Source organism: Fukomys damarensis, unplaced genomic scaffold (genome assembly GCF_012274545.1).
Source record: "Fukomys damarensis isolate Sample0158 unplaced genomic scaffold, DMR_v1.0_HiC HiC_scaffold_1, whole genome shotgun sequence".
In the NCBI taxonomy this organism is placed as follows: domain Eukaryota; kingdom Metazoa; phylum Chordata; class Mammalia; order Rodentia; family Bathyergidae; genus Fukomys; species Fukomys damarensis.
In genome coordinates, this window is record NW_022900913.1 from 68,980,050 (window position 1) to 68,996,283 (window position 16,234).

Sequence of the window (16,234 nt, forward strand, 5' to 3'; positions counted from 1 at the left end):
GCCCCTGTGCTGCTCATGAAGCAGCCTGGTTCCTTCCTTTGGATTCTAAGGAGGGGCAGATCAGGGTCTGTACAGTGGGGACAGCACAGGGCAGGCTGAGCTGGTCACCTGTGTGATCCAGCCTTCCCTGGTGGAGGATAGAGCCCCAGCAGGGTGTCCTCAGCTTCCAGTGAGCTTCAGGCATGTGGGAGTGCCAGACTCAAGCTGTACGTCTCTGGGTCCCACCCTCACCAGGAAGTACCTGAGGTTGAGGTGCCTGAAAGCCAGGTATCCATGTGGGACCTGCTCTCAGCCACCCCACCTCCCAGAGGGCTCATCAGGCGGGGGATAAAGAGGACATAAACTTGGTGATGACCAAGCACAGAACTGGGTGAAAGGATGAGCTGCTCATGTCTCCCTTCTAACATGATCAGTGGACAAAACTGTAGGAACAGCTTGGGGTCAACCTTCCTCATCTCATCTTGTTTTCCAACCTTTTTTTCAGAGAAGAAATTCAGAGGGGTCTGGACAGACTGAAGTACAGTATCCCTGCAGGTTTTGAGAACCTGGAGAAAGCATTTCAAAAGGTGGGGAAGGCAAGACCATGAGGGTCAGTGCTTGCTCTCAGTTCCTACTGTTCTGCACCACCTCACTCCTTTCTCCAATGAATCTCAATTTCCTTGCAGGCAAATCTCCAAATTCAAAGAGCCAACTCTGGAGGTGAGTCCCTGCCTTCCCAGTCAGGGTGGCTGCACGGAGATGGCCACCCTCCAGGGAGCTCTGCTTGAAAAGCCCATTGCTCCCTGTCCCATCCCAGCCCTGTGCAGAGGGCAGAACACCTGCCCCAGCATGGTTCTCACAGGACAGGAAGCCCTGTGGGTCTGTGCAAGATGCTTGGTTACTCTGAGCTCCTGGACCTGCACTGGGCTCTATACACAGAAGGAGAAAGCTCAGATCCTGAGCAGCCTGAGGACCAGCCTGAGGAGCCCACTCTGTTCCCCGGGGTCAGACCTTCCTCCCTTACTCTGTCCCTGTCTTCCATAGCCCATGGCCTACTTGTTCCTAGACCCGCATCTTCCACCACGCAAAGGGCTGTATTGTGGGCTGGCAGCTCTGGGCAGGGGTGGTGGGAACAATGCTGGGAGGAATGGAGGTCCCCTGTCCAGGATCCTGCCCTGGAGTCCTGAGCAGCTGGGCCACTGTTCCAAGCAGAAGCCTGCAGGCTGTGCCTGAAGCAGGCACCAGTGCCACCCCTCCATGGGCTGCTCTGCAGGAAGGGCTGCTGCTTCCTGTGCTCAGGGATGGGCTGGGGATGGTGGACACATGGCTGGGCTGTCCTCAGGGAAGAGCATGTGTAGTCTGGGACCAGTAAGGCTTCAGGTTGTCTGGTAGGGAGATGGCCCTGGGTGAGATCCCCTTCTCACTCTGAGGTCTCTGGGAGGTGGGTGCTGGGGCTGGGAACCTCTGCCAGGGGCCCGAGGAGTAGGGAGCACCTGGTCCACCTGCTGTAGGCAGTGATTGGCCCTGACAGCCTACAGTATGCCTGGGCCTCTGTTGGTCACTCCTGAACCATGTTCAACAGGTCCCTCCTTTGTGTCCTGCAGGTATACAGGTTCCCAGCACGATCATCTCCGTGATGACCAGAACGGTGGGCAACAACCTGTACCAGGAGGCAAAGATAGAAGTGAGAGTGCCTGTCTTTGCAGTCTGCTCCATTTTGTGTATTTTGGCCCTTTCAGCTTAATCCTTTTCTTCTTTTAGGCTGACAAGGCTCGGAGGATGGGGGCATCCGTTTACACTGTTGGTGTGGGTTCAGTTAACAAAACGCAGGTAACTCAGATGAGATGACCTGGGGCCCCTCTGACTTTCCCCTGTCCCCAAAATGCTGTGTCCTGGATCAGGGGCCCTGGTGGTTCCTGAGCCCCTGCCTTGGGGCCAAGCCAGCTTCTCTCTCTGCAGTTACTAGGACTCTCAGACGAAGCGGAGAGTGTGTTTGAGGTGAAACTTGGGTTCGAGAAGTTGCAGGAAGTTGTAGAACCGGTGAGTGGCTTGTATGAGTAGTGCGGATTGTGTCTCATTGGTGCTGGTGCTCACCCTCCTGCTGCTTCCTTCCCTCTGTCCCAGCTGACCTCCAAGACCTGTCCTGGCATTTCTTCCTTGGAAGAAGACACTGTGTGTACAGCAGGTAGGAGATCACAACCACCACTCCAGGCAGACAGGTGTGCCTGGACTGTCTGTGGTGTGTGTGTGTGACAAGGTTGGTCTTGGTGACATCATGTTGTGTGTAGTGTTTGGGTCACGTGTGGTATATGGAGGAGCATGACATTTGCCTGTGTTTTGTATGTGTGTCCTGCATGTGCAGTAGGTGACAATTTTATGTGGTTACTACCTGAATGTGTTTTGTTTGAGTGTGCGGTATGTGCCAAGTATTTGGGAAGACTTGTGCATGCATGGAATATGTGTGGGATATATGGGGTGTCGGGGGGTTGACTGTGCCTGGGGATTGTGTAGCCATATGATTATACACTGGGTGCCTATGTCCTTGTGCACTGCTGGGGATGGTATACACTGTGGGGTTGGTGTGTGTATGTGTACAATTAGTCTTACTTAAGTCACAACAAAGAACAAAATGATGAAGACAGCAAAAGTATATGCTAAAAAATACTGAAGAAAATGTGGTCAGTGGAATGGAGGAACTTTTAAACAGGCTGACACAGACATGGAAACCAGGGTTCAGCCTGGAAGGGATGTGCAGATCTGGCATTAAAAATAGAAACAGTTTCCACATCCTCAAATGGTGACAGACACAAGGTGGTCACCTCCTAGGATGAAGCAAAAGTCTTGCACAAATCCAACATACAGCACTGGGGGAGGCAGAGAGGAACCCTCCATTCCTGACCCAACATCCACAGAAACAGCCTTTTGTTCCACCTCATCCTTGTGGGGAAATATCAGCACCTGTCCCCAGGGCTGGAAGTGACAAGGATGCCCCAAGTCCAGCCCAGGTCCCTGCCTCCGTGCATTGAGGATGTTCCTAAGTGGTCCAGTGGGGAGGCCACCTCTCTTTGTCATGGGCCCTATAAGGCTGCTGACACCCAGGTGGAGGGGACAGGGAGGACCAGGCTCCTCCTCCTACGGGTGACACTTTCACTGCTGCAGCTGCTGGGTTCTGGCCTCCATATCCCTTGTGGGAGGCACCATGGCTGCAGGCTGTGGACAGACAGAACCATGTTCACATCTGAGCTCTGCCATCCATGGTCTGGAGGATGGGGTAAGGTGCCAAACACATAGGCTGCAGTGTGGCCTGTGATGGATAGGAATAGCTCTGTGGGGTCATTGGGGGATGGAGGGACAGTGATGGCATAGCATCAGCCTGTGGGTAGGAGCTGAGGATGGCACTTGGTCCTGACCTCTCCACCCTGTACCTTGGCTCTGCTCCTCAAGCCCATGGGCTGCAGTGTTAGGTGGAGGTGGGATGGGGACCCCACTCTGGGGTCTCTCCTGCTTCTGGTGTGAAGCAGCTCAGCTGTGCAGCTCACCCAGTCCTGAATGTCCCTGGTGTGTCCCTGATGCATAGGCCTGGACATCTGGCCAGCCAGACAAACTCCAGGTAAGGACGAGAGCTGTCACTGCTTTCTCTCAGACACAGAGCTGAGGTGACAGGTGCCTCCAGACACCAGGTCTGCCACTGACCTGCTACACTGTTGGGCACCATGTATAGAGTTGCCACACACAGAGTGACGGGGACTTGGGGGGGGCTGCGGCAGGAGCCTGGGCCCAGGTGACACAGAATGCTCTGGGTTCTCAGGCTGACATGGAGAGCCAGTCCATGTGCAGGGGCTGAAGGAGAGGCTGTTGCAGCCTGGAGTCCCTGGCTGGCTGACCTGAAGCCACACCAGGCCCATGAGGACAGGAAGGAGCCAGGCCTGGTCCAGAAGGTGCTGTCAGGCCAAGGAGCTGTGAATTGCAACCAGAAGACCTGAAGGAACCCAGCCCCTGGGTATTGCAGAGTCACCCAGCTGCTCTATCTTGTCCCCTGTGGCTTGGCCTGAGGGGCAGCGAGGGCCATTCTGGTGGAGTGAGGGACTTGAGGATCCACAGGATGGTGGGCTGTGTTCTTTGTGGGTCAGGAGACTGGGGTGTGGAAGGAGGTGTTTACTTCCATGAGTCCCCCTCCTGGTAGGGCAGAGGCCTCCGGTGACCCCATCTTGGCCCTGCTCCTGGGGTCTCCAGTGGGAACCATGGGAATTCAGGGTGGAAGGCCTCAGCTGAAGTGGTCCCTGGAAGTTGGCTGTCTGTCATGGTGCTCTGGTTGGGGCTGGTGGGAGGAGGGCTCCCAGGTGTGCAGTACTGGTCCGCTGCATCCACATGGACACTTGGTGACAGCAGATGCACATCTGGCCTGAGAGATTCCCAGATGTTCAAACACAACTACTACCTCTTGGAGGCCCTGAGAATTGCTCTGGCCGTGACTGCTGTGAGCACTGGGCTGAGAGTAACCACAGCGCCCACTGTCCTCTGACTCCTGCATTGGGATGTGTCTTTGCAGAACCCTATGACGTGATTGTCTATGGACGAGGTTTTCAAGACATAGATCCGAACGACGTCATTTGCAGATTCCAGTTCAGTGACAGCAGTGTCATCGGTAAGGAGTCCCTCCTTCATGCTTCTGAATCTCTCATGTCCTACACAGCTCTACCCTTCTCTCCGGCAGCCACGCCCCCAGCCCTTGCTGACTGCTCCTGGGGGATACTGCAGGGTTCCTGGTAGTGTGGACAAGTGGGAGCAAGGGCCCAGCGGGGGGAACTCACCTCTCCCTTGGTCTGCACAGTGGGGAGGTTGTAAATCTCCAGCCTTACATGAGCGTAGCGTGGTGGAGCAGGCTTCTTCCCTCTGAAAGGTTGGGTTTAGGGCTGGGCTGTCCACAGGGCAGCATCTGTCCCACCCCTTCCCTAGCTTCCTCTCTTGAAAGTTGAAGACCCTGCCCTTGACCCTGCTGGTGGATGGGGTGGCAGCATCTGTGCTATGAGCCTGGCCAGCCTCCCAGGGAGCCCCCCAAGAGTTGTACTTACCTTGGGTAAAGAGGATGCCCTGGAATTCAGGGTAGGACTCACTGGAACTACATGGGCATTCCCTGCTGAGATGCTATTTTCTCACCAAAATGGAGCCAAGATGGTGGTTGCATCACATGTGTACCAAAAAAATTTTTTTTGTCAGCCTCCTATAATTTGGCCATGCTTAGATGTCAGTGTCCATCTGTGACTGGAAGTGCCCTCAGTCCCACCAGGCCCAGGGAGATGGCTCACAGGGTTGTGGGAAAACTAGCACTGCTCACCTGCCTTTTGTGCGGCTCCCTGTTCTGTGTTTCCCTCTGTCCCCTTGGTCCCTGACACTGAGTCCAGGACTGCAGAGCCCTTGCCGCCTCCCCCTGTCGCACGCCAGCACTGCTCAGAGCACATCAAAGAAGGACCTGAGCAGGGGTCTTGGAAAGGAAGGAGGGCAGGTTCAGTGTTGACTCTGCTGGCCCAGGGCAGGCGGAGAGCATGGGGGAAGGATGTGTACACAGACACCTGAATGCCATTGTTTTTTAGAGAAAACCCCCACCCGTGTGGAAAATGATTCCATAACGTGTCCTGGACCGATGATAGATCAGCCTGGACGGTAAGGACCAGGGGTCCTGGGGGTGGGGACAATATGGTCTCTATTTGCCACCGCCTCCTGTCCTGAATGTGGGTGTCCCCATGCTAGGCAGCACAGGTTGGCCTGCTCTGGGCTGAGGTGCCCCCCACCTGCCCTTGTGGGTGACCTTCAAGGTGCCCAGGGCCACACAGAGGCCCAGGCACTGCTGAGGGCAGTTGCAGGAGAAGCTGGGTTGCCTTTCCTCTGGGTCACCTTTCCCAGCTGGGATCACACAGCATGTGATAGCAGTGAGGACAGTGATGCCATGCAGACCTCCCTGGTCCCTGAGCCACGGCCAGGATGGCACCATCCACCATGAGGGCTGCTCACGGCCTGAGCTGCACCCCTTGCTGAGTCTGACCTCGCAGTGACTTGGGGAACCAGCTCTCATGACCCACGTGAATTCCCTCTGGTCACCCCGAATGTGTGACTTTCAGAGTCATTGCTATGAGCAGAGCTGGGGTTCTGCCCTGGCTCAGGGCCTGATTGATACTCAGCAGATGGATCCCAGCATCTGCCCTTTCTCTATACCAGAGACGTCTTTGTGGAAATCAGCCTGGACAATGGGAACAAATACCTGACCAACGACCTCATGTTTACCAGCGTGGACTGTGTGAGTACTGGGGGCCTGGCTGGAGCACCTCCTAGGGTGTGAAGAGCTCTATACTGGACACATGTGCTTCTGGGGAGGCAGAAGGTGCTGCACAGCCCAGAGAGCAGCTGTGCAGAAAGATCCTGGGCCCATCCTGGGCTCCCCCTGGGCCACTTGGGGGGTCTGGAGGCTTCTGCCTGTAGTCTGTCCAGGGCTCTAGATCTTTGGCCCCTCCTCACGGGTGACCCCATACAACCATGCGCAAGACTAGGAGAGAGTACAGGAGCAGACCCGAGCTCTGCCAGCCCACGGCCAACACCATCCCCTCTGTACTCTCAGCCTTGTCCCTTCTGCAGCTTCTCCTGACCCCGCATGTGACAGGGGGAGGGCAGGCAGGCAGCCTGGGCACCTTTATCATTGACAACCAGGGACAGCCCTTCCCTTTGCCCACATACATGGGGCCTGAGCCGGGCTCCCCCAAACCCTCTGAGCACCTGAGTGCCTGTGGCTCCCACACTGAGGCTCAGAGAGGGTGAGGTGAGCCCAGGATACAGAGCCAGGAGGTGGGCAGCGAGGCCTGGAGGAACCTGGGTCTCTCATCCTCCCCATGGTCCCCAACAGACCAGCCTCCCCGATGTGGCATATGTAGCTCTCTGTGTCCTCAGGACATGCTGTGCTGGCCAGCATCAAGGTCAGAGTCACATAGGGGCTCCCGGGCCTCCTTGTCTGAGCTGAGTTCAGACCCCTGAGTTGGGCAGAGGTGTGGCTCGCAGCCTGGGGACCAGGCCAGGCCTGGCCCCAAAGTGTCTCATGCCACACAAACTGAAGGAGGGAGTGGGTAGTTGGAAACCTGCATGGCAGACACTCAGGAACAGGCCCCGTGGGACCTGAGGCCTTGCTGTCTGTCCTGTCCCTGGCTGAGTTGGCATGGACCTCTGTCCCCACAGACCACCACTCCCCCAACTTCGCCAACGACGCTACCCCCACCACCTCCGCCTACGACACCACCTCCACCTCCTCCTTCACCTCCTCCACCACCTCCTACGATGCCTCCTCCACCTCTGCCTACAACGACGCCACCTCCACCACCTCCAACCACTACAATTCCTGCAGTTCTTCCTGTTACCCCGCTCCCCGAAGAGGTGAACGAGAGCTCTGACCTGTTCTTCTTGGTACCCCTGGGGCAGTTGCTGCTGGAGGTGATGCTGTGTTTTGGTTATCTGAAGGAGGTGAGTCACCTCAAGGTCAGTGTACCCTGCTCACCCAGCCCCTGGGCCAGGTACATGTCCTCCTGCCAAGGGATACGGACATGTGGCAGCCTTGATCCAGCTGTGGGCCATCTCCATCGCTATAAGGTCATCCTGTGACTCAGGGTCACAGCCCTAGACCTAGGCAACCTCCTCCAGCCTCTTGCTCAGGAGAGAGGCCACCTCAGGACCCCTCACTGGGATGTCCCCAAGCCCTAGAAAGATGCATACCTAAGAGCCTATGTGGGGAAGGGGTCAGGGTCCCCTCGGAACAATGATGGCCCAGATACAGGTGGTGCTGACCAGGGAGGAATGGCTGGAGTGGCTGTGCCCTGAATCCCATGGGACCTGCATGTCTCCATGCTGTACACACCACCCCTGTCACTGAGCAGAGTGTGGGGCCTGGGCTGGGCTGGGCGGGAGAGGACAGAGCAGCCGCCACCCACCCCCAGGGAGCTCAGAGCAGCCTCTGCTCGGGCACGAGGGTGAAATGTCACCCACGCCTGGGCACAGCCAGGGCCTGGTCACAGCAGAGCCTGGGGTGCAGGGGATGCGGAGCACTGGGCAGCTGGGTGGAAGGAGGTGTCCAGAGCTGGAGGAAGGAGGACAGAGCAGGCCTGAAGGGACAGCCAGCAGCAACAGCAGGGACACCTGAAAGGGTCAGCAAGGAAGTCTGGGGATATCCAGGTCCCCAGAGCGGGGAAGAGGCCAGCGTGTGCTGCAGTGCAGGGTGGGTGGGGGTGACAGTGCCTTGGCCCACTGTAGAGGGAGGGGCTTGGGTCAGGTGGGCTCCTGGGCACAGTGCCACAGACAGAGTGGCTGGTGCACACCCCAAGGCCATGTCCAACTTGCTGCTTCAGGCCAGGGTCCTCTGAGCTGCAGGGTCCAGGCAGAGCCCACTCACCCCAACACTCCATGCTATGTCCGTCTTCCATTCCAGGACAGCAAGGAGCCATCACCAACTCCGCCTGAGCCTGAAACGGTAAGTGGAGGTCTGGGTCCTGACATCTTCACACACCCAGGACTGACCTGTCCTTCCAAAGGGGCACCATGCAGCCTGTGCTAGGCTCTCCCACCCCCCTGGGCAAAGGAGAAAGAACAGAGGTCAAATAAGGAGTGGGAATAATGATTTCCCCAGACAACACCCCCAGGCTCCAACACCTGCTGGTCCTGAGCTTTGTGACAGACAGAGACCTTGGGGACCTGCTTCAGTAATCACCGTTCTTACTGCCCTGATAGCCTATGTGATCCCAAAGGTATCTCTGGGATCTGAGCACTCAGGGCTTTGGCCTTGTGTTCACCCTGGTTGTGCTGGGCTCCTTTGGATTGTCTTCATTTTTGTCTCCTACAGGGCCAGGCCTGGGCTGGGAATAGCCTTGGGGACATAGGGCTGAGGGTGGAGGTCATCTGGGGGCTGAGCTGTGAGGCTGTCCTCAGGGGAGCACAGGGCTGGGGCAAGGGCAGCCTGGGGCTCAGCTGAGTGGGACCAGAACTTCTGAGTGGCTGCCAGGAAACAGGGTGCCTCCTGGGACCTGTGCTGGGTGCACTGTGGCCTGGGGAGGTGGCATCTGCAAGGCCATGGCCATGGGGAGGGGACAGTCACCTGCCAGTGCCCTGATCCCTGCACAGCCAGGACAGCCTTGGGAGAACAAGGTTCTACCTGGGGCATGTGAGCAGTTGGGGCAGAGCCGGACTTTGGGAAGCAGGGGAGTTTGGCTGCTCTTCTGCACAGAGCCCTCCCCTTGCTGTGGGTGCTGCTTATTATTCTTTCTGTCACCCTGAAACCTTAGCTGACCACATGTGCTGGTACCAGGGCAAGGACCCCATCTTCCTGCTCCCCAGGGGTTGCAGACAGGTCTTTCTCACTTCTAGGAATCAGAAGACGAGGAGACCCTGCCTCCGCCGCCTCCTCCTCCACCTCCTCCTCCTCCACCACCTGCCCCAGCACCTGCCTCTGCACCTGTCACCGTGTGCCCCATCATTATCGTGTGCTGCTGTGCGTGCCGTGGCGTGTGTGTGAACAGAGGCCCAGAGGTGAGAGACCAGCACTCTAGGGAACAGGAGCTCAGAGACCTGGGAGGGAACATGGCTGTGTGAACTGTGTGGGGTCCCCATGGTGCCAGAGAAAAACTTGAGACCCCCCCCACATTGGCCAGTCAGGACAGCACCCAGTGGGGCTCACCCTCCCACCCCACCCCACCTGTCCCTGACCCAGGATCTGTGGTGTCCTTCTGGGAGCTTCCCGCCTCTGTGTCCCCACAGCCCTGCTGAGAAGCCAGCCCTCTCCCCACATTGCTGAAAAGCCAACACTAGCCCTGCAGAGAAGATACCACTGCCTGTGGAAGTTTCTGGCTGTGGGGCCATCCCTGCCCACCCACAGGACCCAGAGGGCCAACACTGCGGCCAGGGGGCTTTTGCCCTAAGACTGGGCCATCTCCTGTCCTGTCTGCCATCCTCTCCTCTGTCCTGGTTTCAGGATATGGGTCTCCCCTGGCCTCTCCTGTGTGCCCAAAACCCAGCCCCTTACCATTCCTTGGGCTCTTACCTGGCCCTCTGTCTACCTTGGTTCCTTTGGATGTCCTCTGCTTTCAGCTCATACCCCTCCCACTTTGATCTCTATCATCAGCTGTGGGCTTCCTTATTGCCCCAAACCTGCTTTTAGCCGAAATCCAAACTATGTCTCACAGTAATCCTGCAGACAACCAGGCTCCCCAGCCTTCCCTGGGCACCTGGAGCTTGGTCTCAGCACAGCCATGGGGACAGAGCTGCCTGTAGCTTCAATCCTGACCTGCAGGAGGTTGTGTCCCTTGCTGTGCTCTTCCTCATGACCTCATCTGTTTTTCAGGGCACCTTGATCTTGTGCAACTTCAGTCACCCTAGCTGTCACCAGGTGCCACTGACGTGGTCTCCATCCAGTGCCCAGGTGAGTTGGATACTGGGGCCCTTTTGGTGAGCATTGCCCTTCCCTGAGGCTTGATTGCTAAGGACTGTCCCTGTGGCCCTATTTGATCATACAGCAACTGTACAGTAGCTGCTATTTTTTTCCCCAGTTTACACTGGGAGCAGAAGCCCACAGAGTTTTCGTGACTTGGTCACAAAGTGTGGGACACTTAGAGTGGGGCTTGGACCTGGGCCTGGCTCCCTCCTCCCCTCTGTCCTCATTGGATCAGCCCCTGGTCCATGTACTGGTCACCCCAAGTTCATAGCAGGCTCCCCTGCTCAGGCCTGGTTCCCACCATGCCCTCGCTCTGGCCTGGAGCTTCTGTGGCTGGGCTCTATGCTAGCCCTGTGCACAGACAGCCCTGGGAGGAGGGTGGGCAGTGCCCAGGCCTGCTTGCAGCTGCACCAGCCTCAGTCCTTGAATTGGGTCAGCACAGGACCCAGGAGCATACTGAGCAGCAGGTGCCATCCAGGGTAGGACAGGGTGAGTGGAGCCTGTCCTGAGCCCAAGGAGAGGTGGACAGAGGAAGGACTGTCCCTTACGGCTGGGCCTGTGGATGTGCTGGTGGCTTTTGCTGTGGGCTTGGATTGAAGCTGGGGCTGGGAGGTGGGGAGGGTCCTGCAGGGAGAATGAGGGCAGTGTATGTGTACTGGGGGGTGGAGAGAAAGAAGAGAGAGACCCTCCCTAACTCAGTGTTGCAGAAAGTGACTACCCAGCTGCTCTGGGCTTTTGTGACCTGAGTGTTTCCCCAGGCCTGGCTTGGAGAATGCTGCTTGGCAGAGGCAGGATAGAGTTGAGGCTCAGTCTGGGAGGATGGGTGGACTTGGGCTCAGGATGGGGAGGCCCTGGAGTACACACACCCCTCTGAGACAGAGGAAGAGGCAGGTGTGGGCATGTGCAGAGCTTCTGGTAGCAGGTGCTGCTAAGGGTGGGTTCTGGCTGGAGGGAGATAACAAGGAGGGCTCAGTGGCAGGTTTGGGTTGCAGGCCCACAAAACCACTCTGGTGCTGTGAGCACAGCAGAAGGTGGCTCTATGAGGACTGGAATTTGGGGTGGGTGGAACCTTGGAGACCAGGGTCAGCAGCTGCTCTGGGTCAGCCAGAGAGGGAGGCTGTCACCTTAGGGCCCAGGAGGGATGACCCAGTCAGGAGGCTGAGTCAGGACAAGGTCCAATGAAACACAGATAGGAAAGGGCAGGAAGTCAGCAGGGTGGCCCTGGAGGGGAATGGGGCAGCCCAAGGCTTGACACTGGATGACAACTGTCAGCAAGTCCCTTCTGAAACACCCGGGCACAGAAAGAGGCAGCAGCTTCCAGATAGACTGGGAAGCACTCTTGGGTAGAGGCGGAGCCTGCAGGCCTGGAACCCAAGGAGGCTCTAATAGCTCATATTGGGACAGTCACAGCTCTGTCACAGGCACAGTGAGGATGTTCCTCATTCCCGCATCAGTCTTGGCCTTCCAGTGCAATATAGGAGCTTTCCTGCCCAGGCCAATGGAACATAGAGATGACGTTGTCTTTGCCCTTTGCTGTACAGTATGCTCAGAGTATGAAAAAGAAGGAAATTTGGGGGGAGGCTTTCTTTGGGAAGACAGTAGCTGCACTAAATCCCCAAGAGGTTAACCTCGGGGATGCTAACAAAGAGAGTCTGGTAGACTAGACTCACAAATTGCTTTCATTTTAATGAAATGATTGCAGGGTTCCCATCAACACCTCTAGATTCCAAGGAGAAAGAAGGAGGAATGGGGCACAGGGAGCTTTCTGTAAAGTATGACCCAGAAATTCCCATCTCTATTCCATTTGGCAGAATTTACACCCATTGGTCATCTTGCTCAGCAGGAGAATATAAGCAATGTCATGTCACAAAGGAGCACTTTGCTTCCAACAAAAACAGAAACAGTTTGCTGTTGTTAAAGAGGGGAATGAACATGAGGCTACCAGTCAGCATTTGGAATAGCTGCCCCAATTTAGAGATAGGAAAGCCATTCCCCTGAGGTTGAGTGGCTTAAGAGATTCAAGCCAGGTGTGGACCCCAGCCCTTGAGCTTACCTGGAGAGAGGGGCACTCAGGGCTTTCCTAAGAGGCCCTGATTGGCTCTTGGGGTGGGTTTCTCCCTGATCTCCTGGGCACGAGAAACTAGCAGAGACACAAGCATGGGGAGAAGACTCATTCGGTGTTACTGGGGCTGCCTGGATGGCCTGTGCCTGGCTGAGGGAAGGCCTGGCTGTCCAGGGAAGGGGCCAGAGAGGAGTGGTTGGGGCCCCTGGTCACTCCCACCTACAAGCCTCCTATGTTGGAGTAAAGGGATTTAGCAGGCTTGGCTGTGGGTCCAGGTGAGATCTGGCTGGCACACAGCACAGAACCCATTCCAGGGCCCATCCCAGAGAGCTTGCAGGCCTCATTCTCTCCATCTGTCAAAGCACTCCACATCTGGATGTTGGAAAGGGGTTTGCTTGGCTGAAATCAAGCTGTCCCGGTGCTGCTCTGGGCACATCTGTATCCTTGCCCTTTCCAGCTTTTAGAGGCCTCACATTGGAGGCTCAGGGCCCCTCCTCCATTTACAAATCCTGCAGAGCAGCACTTGCTTGCAATGTCGTCCAGCTTTCATCCACAGGCACATTCTCCTCTTCCTGTCCTCTCCTCCTGCTGCCTCACTTGTGATCCTTGGGAATGTACAATGTCCACTAGACCACCCAGCACATCTCCAAGTCATTAACTATAGCTTACCAGGTAGAGCACAGAACCACCTATTCCAGGGGCATGGACCCCTTTCGGATCCACTGCTCAGCCCCCAGCCTGGCTGTTTTCAGATGCATGGGCTGAGTCTGGGGTCAGTGGAGGCTGGAGGGCAACACCAGGGCAGGTGCTTCACTCAGGCCCAACCTCCAGCCATGCACCTGCATCATCTGGCCCAAATCCAGGGATGCTCAGCTATCTCTTCTCTGCTTTTCCCACCAGGGCAGCTGCACCAGCTTTGACCTCCTGAAAACACTCTGTGCCCAGGGCCCCTTGGCCTCCCAGATCTGCCTTCATCCCAGCCAGGACAGCCTCCCCCTGGCTTACTGCTCCCAGTGCCACCACCCTGAAGCCCAGAGCACCAGGTGCCCTTCTAGGATGCTGCCCCTGCTGCCTCCCCCTGCCCAGACAGCCTGCAGATCTGTACTGTCACTCCCACCTCCATAGGCCACCTCTCAGGCCCCATGCACCCATATGAGAGGTCTTGTTCCTGAGCTGGGTTTGGCATTGGAGTCTTCGATTCTAATAAACCAGAGTTGGATTTTGTTGCTGAACAGAGAGGGTCTGTCACTGGGGAGATGCCCTCCTGTCTGAGATGTGATTTTTCTGTACCACCTGGATATACACCCTGGTGTTCTATGAATGCCAGGCATGGGCGACCCCACTACCATCACTCTGTCTTCGTCTGTCACCAAGGGGTGGGAAACATGGGTGTGATGTCAAGTCTCCTATCAAAAAGAAAAAAAAGAAACACCGAAGTTGTTGGAACACAGGTACAATCCTGGGTCTTCTTCCCTAACTGTTTGTAAGAGAAGTATGTGAATTTCTCCTTGGTCTCCATGTTTGGTTACCCAAATCCTGAATGCATCCTAGAAGGAGGCCAGCCCTTTCTGAAAGGGAGATGTCTCTTTCCAGAGTCTCGGCACAGTCCCAAACCCAGGGGATTTCAACAGATCCCCTGCATTTCGCCAGAGCAGGCAAATCTCCCTGGACCCTTTGTCACCAGAGAAGAAAGTAGGGTCCTCACAGTGCTGTGCAGCACACAGCTTCCTACTGCCCAGCACATGCACCACTGTCCTTGTGAACACCACGGGCATGGGAACTCAACAAGGGGCCCCGAGGACCTCAGGAGGGTTCTCAGGGGCCCAGGTCCAGGCTGCCAAGTTGTCCCTAATCCATCCTGAGAGTGAATTAAGTGGCAGCTCCCATCTGCCCCCATCTCCCTGAAGGCTACCTTCATCTTTGCAGGTGAATTTCTATAAAGTTTGCACAAGCAGCAAAAGGCCAGATTTTGAACTTGACTTGGCATGGATTTAATAGGATAACAGGATGGCTAGTGATGACCCCAGGTTTGCAAAGAAACAGGTCTCACTGGAATGGCTTCGTCACACATATAGGGATCATTCACAGGCTTTCTGTAGGTCCCATAACTTTGACCTTTCCTTCATTCCAAGAATTGCTATTTTTTGTCCCTTGCTCAACTTCTCTGTCCTGCATTGTCCTGAGCTGTCATTGCCCAAGCTCCAATCTGGGTCCCCCAGGTTTCATGGTGGAACCTCGGTGTTGCCCACCCTTCCTGTTCTTTCCCATCTCTGGCAGCATATCTGTCTCCCACTGGGTATAGAAAGCTTTCCTGTGCTCCAGGAAAATAGTCACAGGACAGGCAATGGAGAGGGCACTGTGCTCTGGGGATGGACTTGATGGTCTGGTCCAGTCCCAGAGCAGCTATGGGAGGTCTGGAGAATAAGTGGCCCTTCCAAAGGGCACAGCCTGACAGGTGCGCTGGAATGCAATGCTTACCTTGGCTAATGTTTTTTGTTTGGTTTTTAAACAGTTTCTGTTTGCAATCACATAACCCCTTGGCTCCTGTGCATCTGGAGTGAGGAGGACATGACGCTGCAGAAGGAGGGCTGGGGACCAGTAAGGGCATCCTTCTGCTGAGGTCCACACAGGCTTTCCTTGGGTTCCCAGCCACAGCCATCAGGAGGGCTGAGACAGAGCTCAGCTGCCTCCCTAAGGCCAAGAGTCACCTGCCTCCCTCCCCAACAGCCACCAGGAGCCTCAGGGACAGCCCAGTTTCCTCAGGGCCACTCTATTCCTTGGCTATACTGAAGGCCCTGGGACTGTGCCAGGTCTGCAAGGTGGGAGGAAGAGCAAGGCTTAGAGGAGAGGGCGCTGAACATGGATGTGGCCAAACGCCTCCCAGAGGACACAGTCTCTCCCTCGAACCCTGCTGGGGCTGCTAGGAGGTGGCTCCTAGGGACCAGTGACTGAGAGCCCTGCAGGACCCAGGGCAGGGCCACGTTGCTGCAGGGACAGAGCCACCCAGAGCCTATGTGGTAACACCCCCACTTGAGGAGATAAGGAAATTGTTGAGGCCTGTGGCGGGGGTTGGGGGGGGTGGACTCAGCTTTGCAGGACTCAGATACAGGGCTCCCCTGAGGTTCCATCCTCCCTCCATCCTGGGGACAGCTTCTTCTGGAGTAGAGCCCTGAGGGGGACCCAGAATGGCTTCCTTTCAGGTCCTCAAGTATTCTCCTTTCCCCATTCACAGGCTCTCACACAGGGCCCACCACATTGGCTGTTCCTGGAGCCTACCCGGTTTCCACTCGTTCTCCTACAGGAAAACTGGGGTCATTCAAGCCTTGGCGCACGGGCGCCACTCAACAGCCATCCCCTCCAGAGCGTATCCCATCCTTCCTTGCCCATCCCTCCAGGGGATAGCCGCAAGTCCTCTACACCTCCAGATTCTGGGTCACGGACCTGGCCGCAGCTGAGCAGTGCTGCCATGGAGGGGCGGGGTTGGAGAGCAGCAGGACCGCCCGGCTAGACCCGAGATGCTGTTCAGGGCGGTGTCCGGGCGGGGAAAGGAGTCTGCACGTGACTGGGATGCCCTGGTTGAGGGCGTGCCTCTCGCCCCAAGTGGCAAGGTCGCAGTTGCCCAGGGGTCAGGGCGCACGTGGCGAGAGAGTGGCGGCCTGCGCGAGGGTCGCCCCAAACCCGAAGGCCCCCAGTTATCCTGCGGGCTTCAGATCCCTGGGTCGAAAGCGTCTCCCCAGCTC

General features: G+C 56.6%; 1 protein-coding gene across 6 annotated transcripts in view; it reads left to right on the forward strand.

Moving 5' to 3' along the window:
* The window catches only part of LOC104861192 (anthrax toxin receptor-like), a 72,260-nt gene extending 58,548 nt beyond the window's left edge, over positions 1 to 13,712 (forward strand). For 2 of the 6 annotated variants that reach the window (XM_010622550.3, XM_010622551.2), the window contains 14 exons: positions 485 to 566; positions 666 to 699; positions 1,584 to 1,663; positions 1,741 to 1,809; positions 1,939 to 2,019; positions 2,104 to 2,164; positions 4,529 to 4,624; positions 5,571 to 5,640; positions 6,193 to 6,271; positions 7,198 to 7,494; positions 8,438 to 8,479; positions 9,370 to 9,531; positions 10,343 to 10,420; positions 13,395 to 13,710. In XM_010622550.3, coding sequence (XP_010620852.1) covers positions 485 to 566; positions 666 to 699; positions 1,584 to 1,663; positions 1,741 to 1,809; positions 1,939 to 2,019; positions 2,104 to 2,164; positions 4,529 to 4,624; positions 5,571 to 5,640; positions 6,193 to 6,271; positions 7,198 to 7,494; positions 8,438 to 8,479; positions 9,370 to 9,531; positions 10,343 to 10,420; positions 13,395 to 13,619 — 1,456 coding nt within the window. In that variant the 3' untranslated portion in view covers positions 13,620 to 13,710. Of the gene's footprint in view, positions 1 to 484; positions 567 to 665; positions 700 to 1,583; positions 1,664 to 1,740; positions 1,810 to 1,938; positions 2,020 to 2,103; positions 2,165 to 4,528; positions 4,625 to 5,570; positions 5,641 to 6,192; positions 6,272 to 7,197; positions 7,495 to 8,437; positions 8,480 to 9,369; positions 9,532 to 10,342; positions 10,421 to 13,394 lie in introns of all 6 variants that reach the window. The other 4 variants (XM_010622548.2, XM_010622546.3, XM_010622549.2 and 1 more) reach the window with 3 other exon arrangements.
* Positions 13,713 to 16,234: the final 2,522 nt, after the last annotated feature.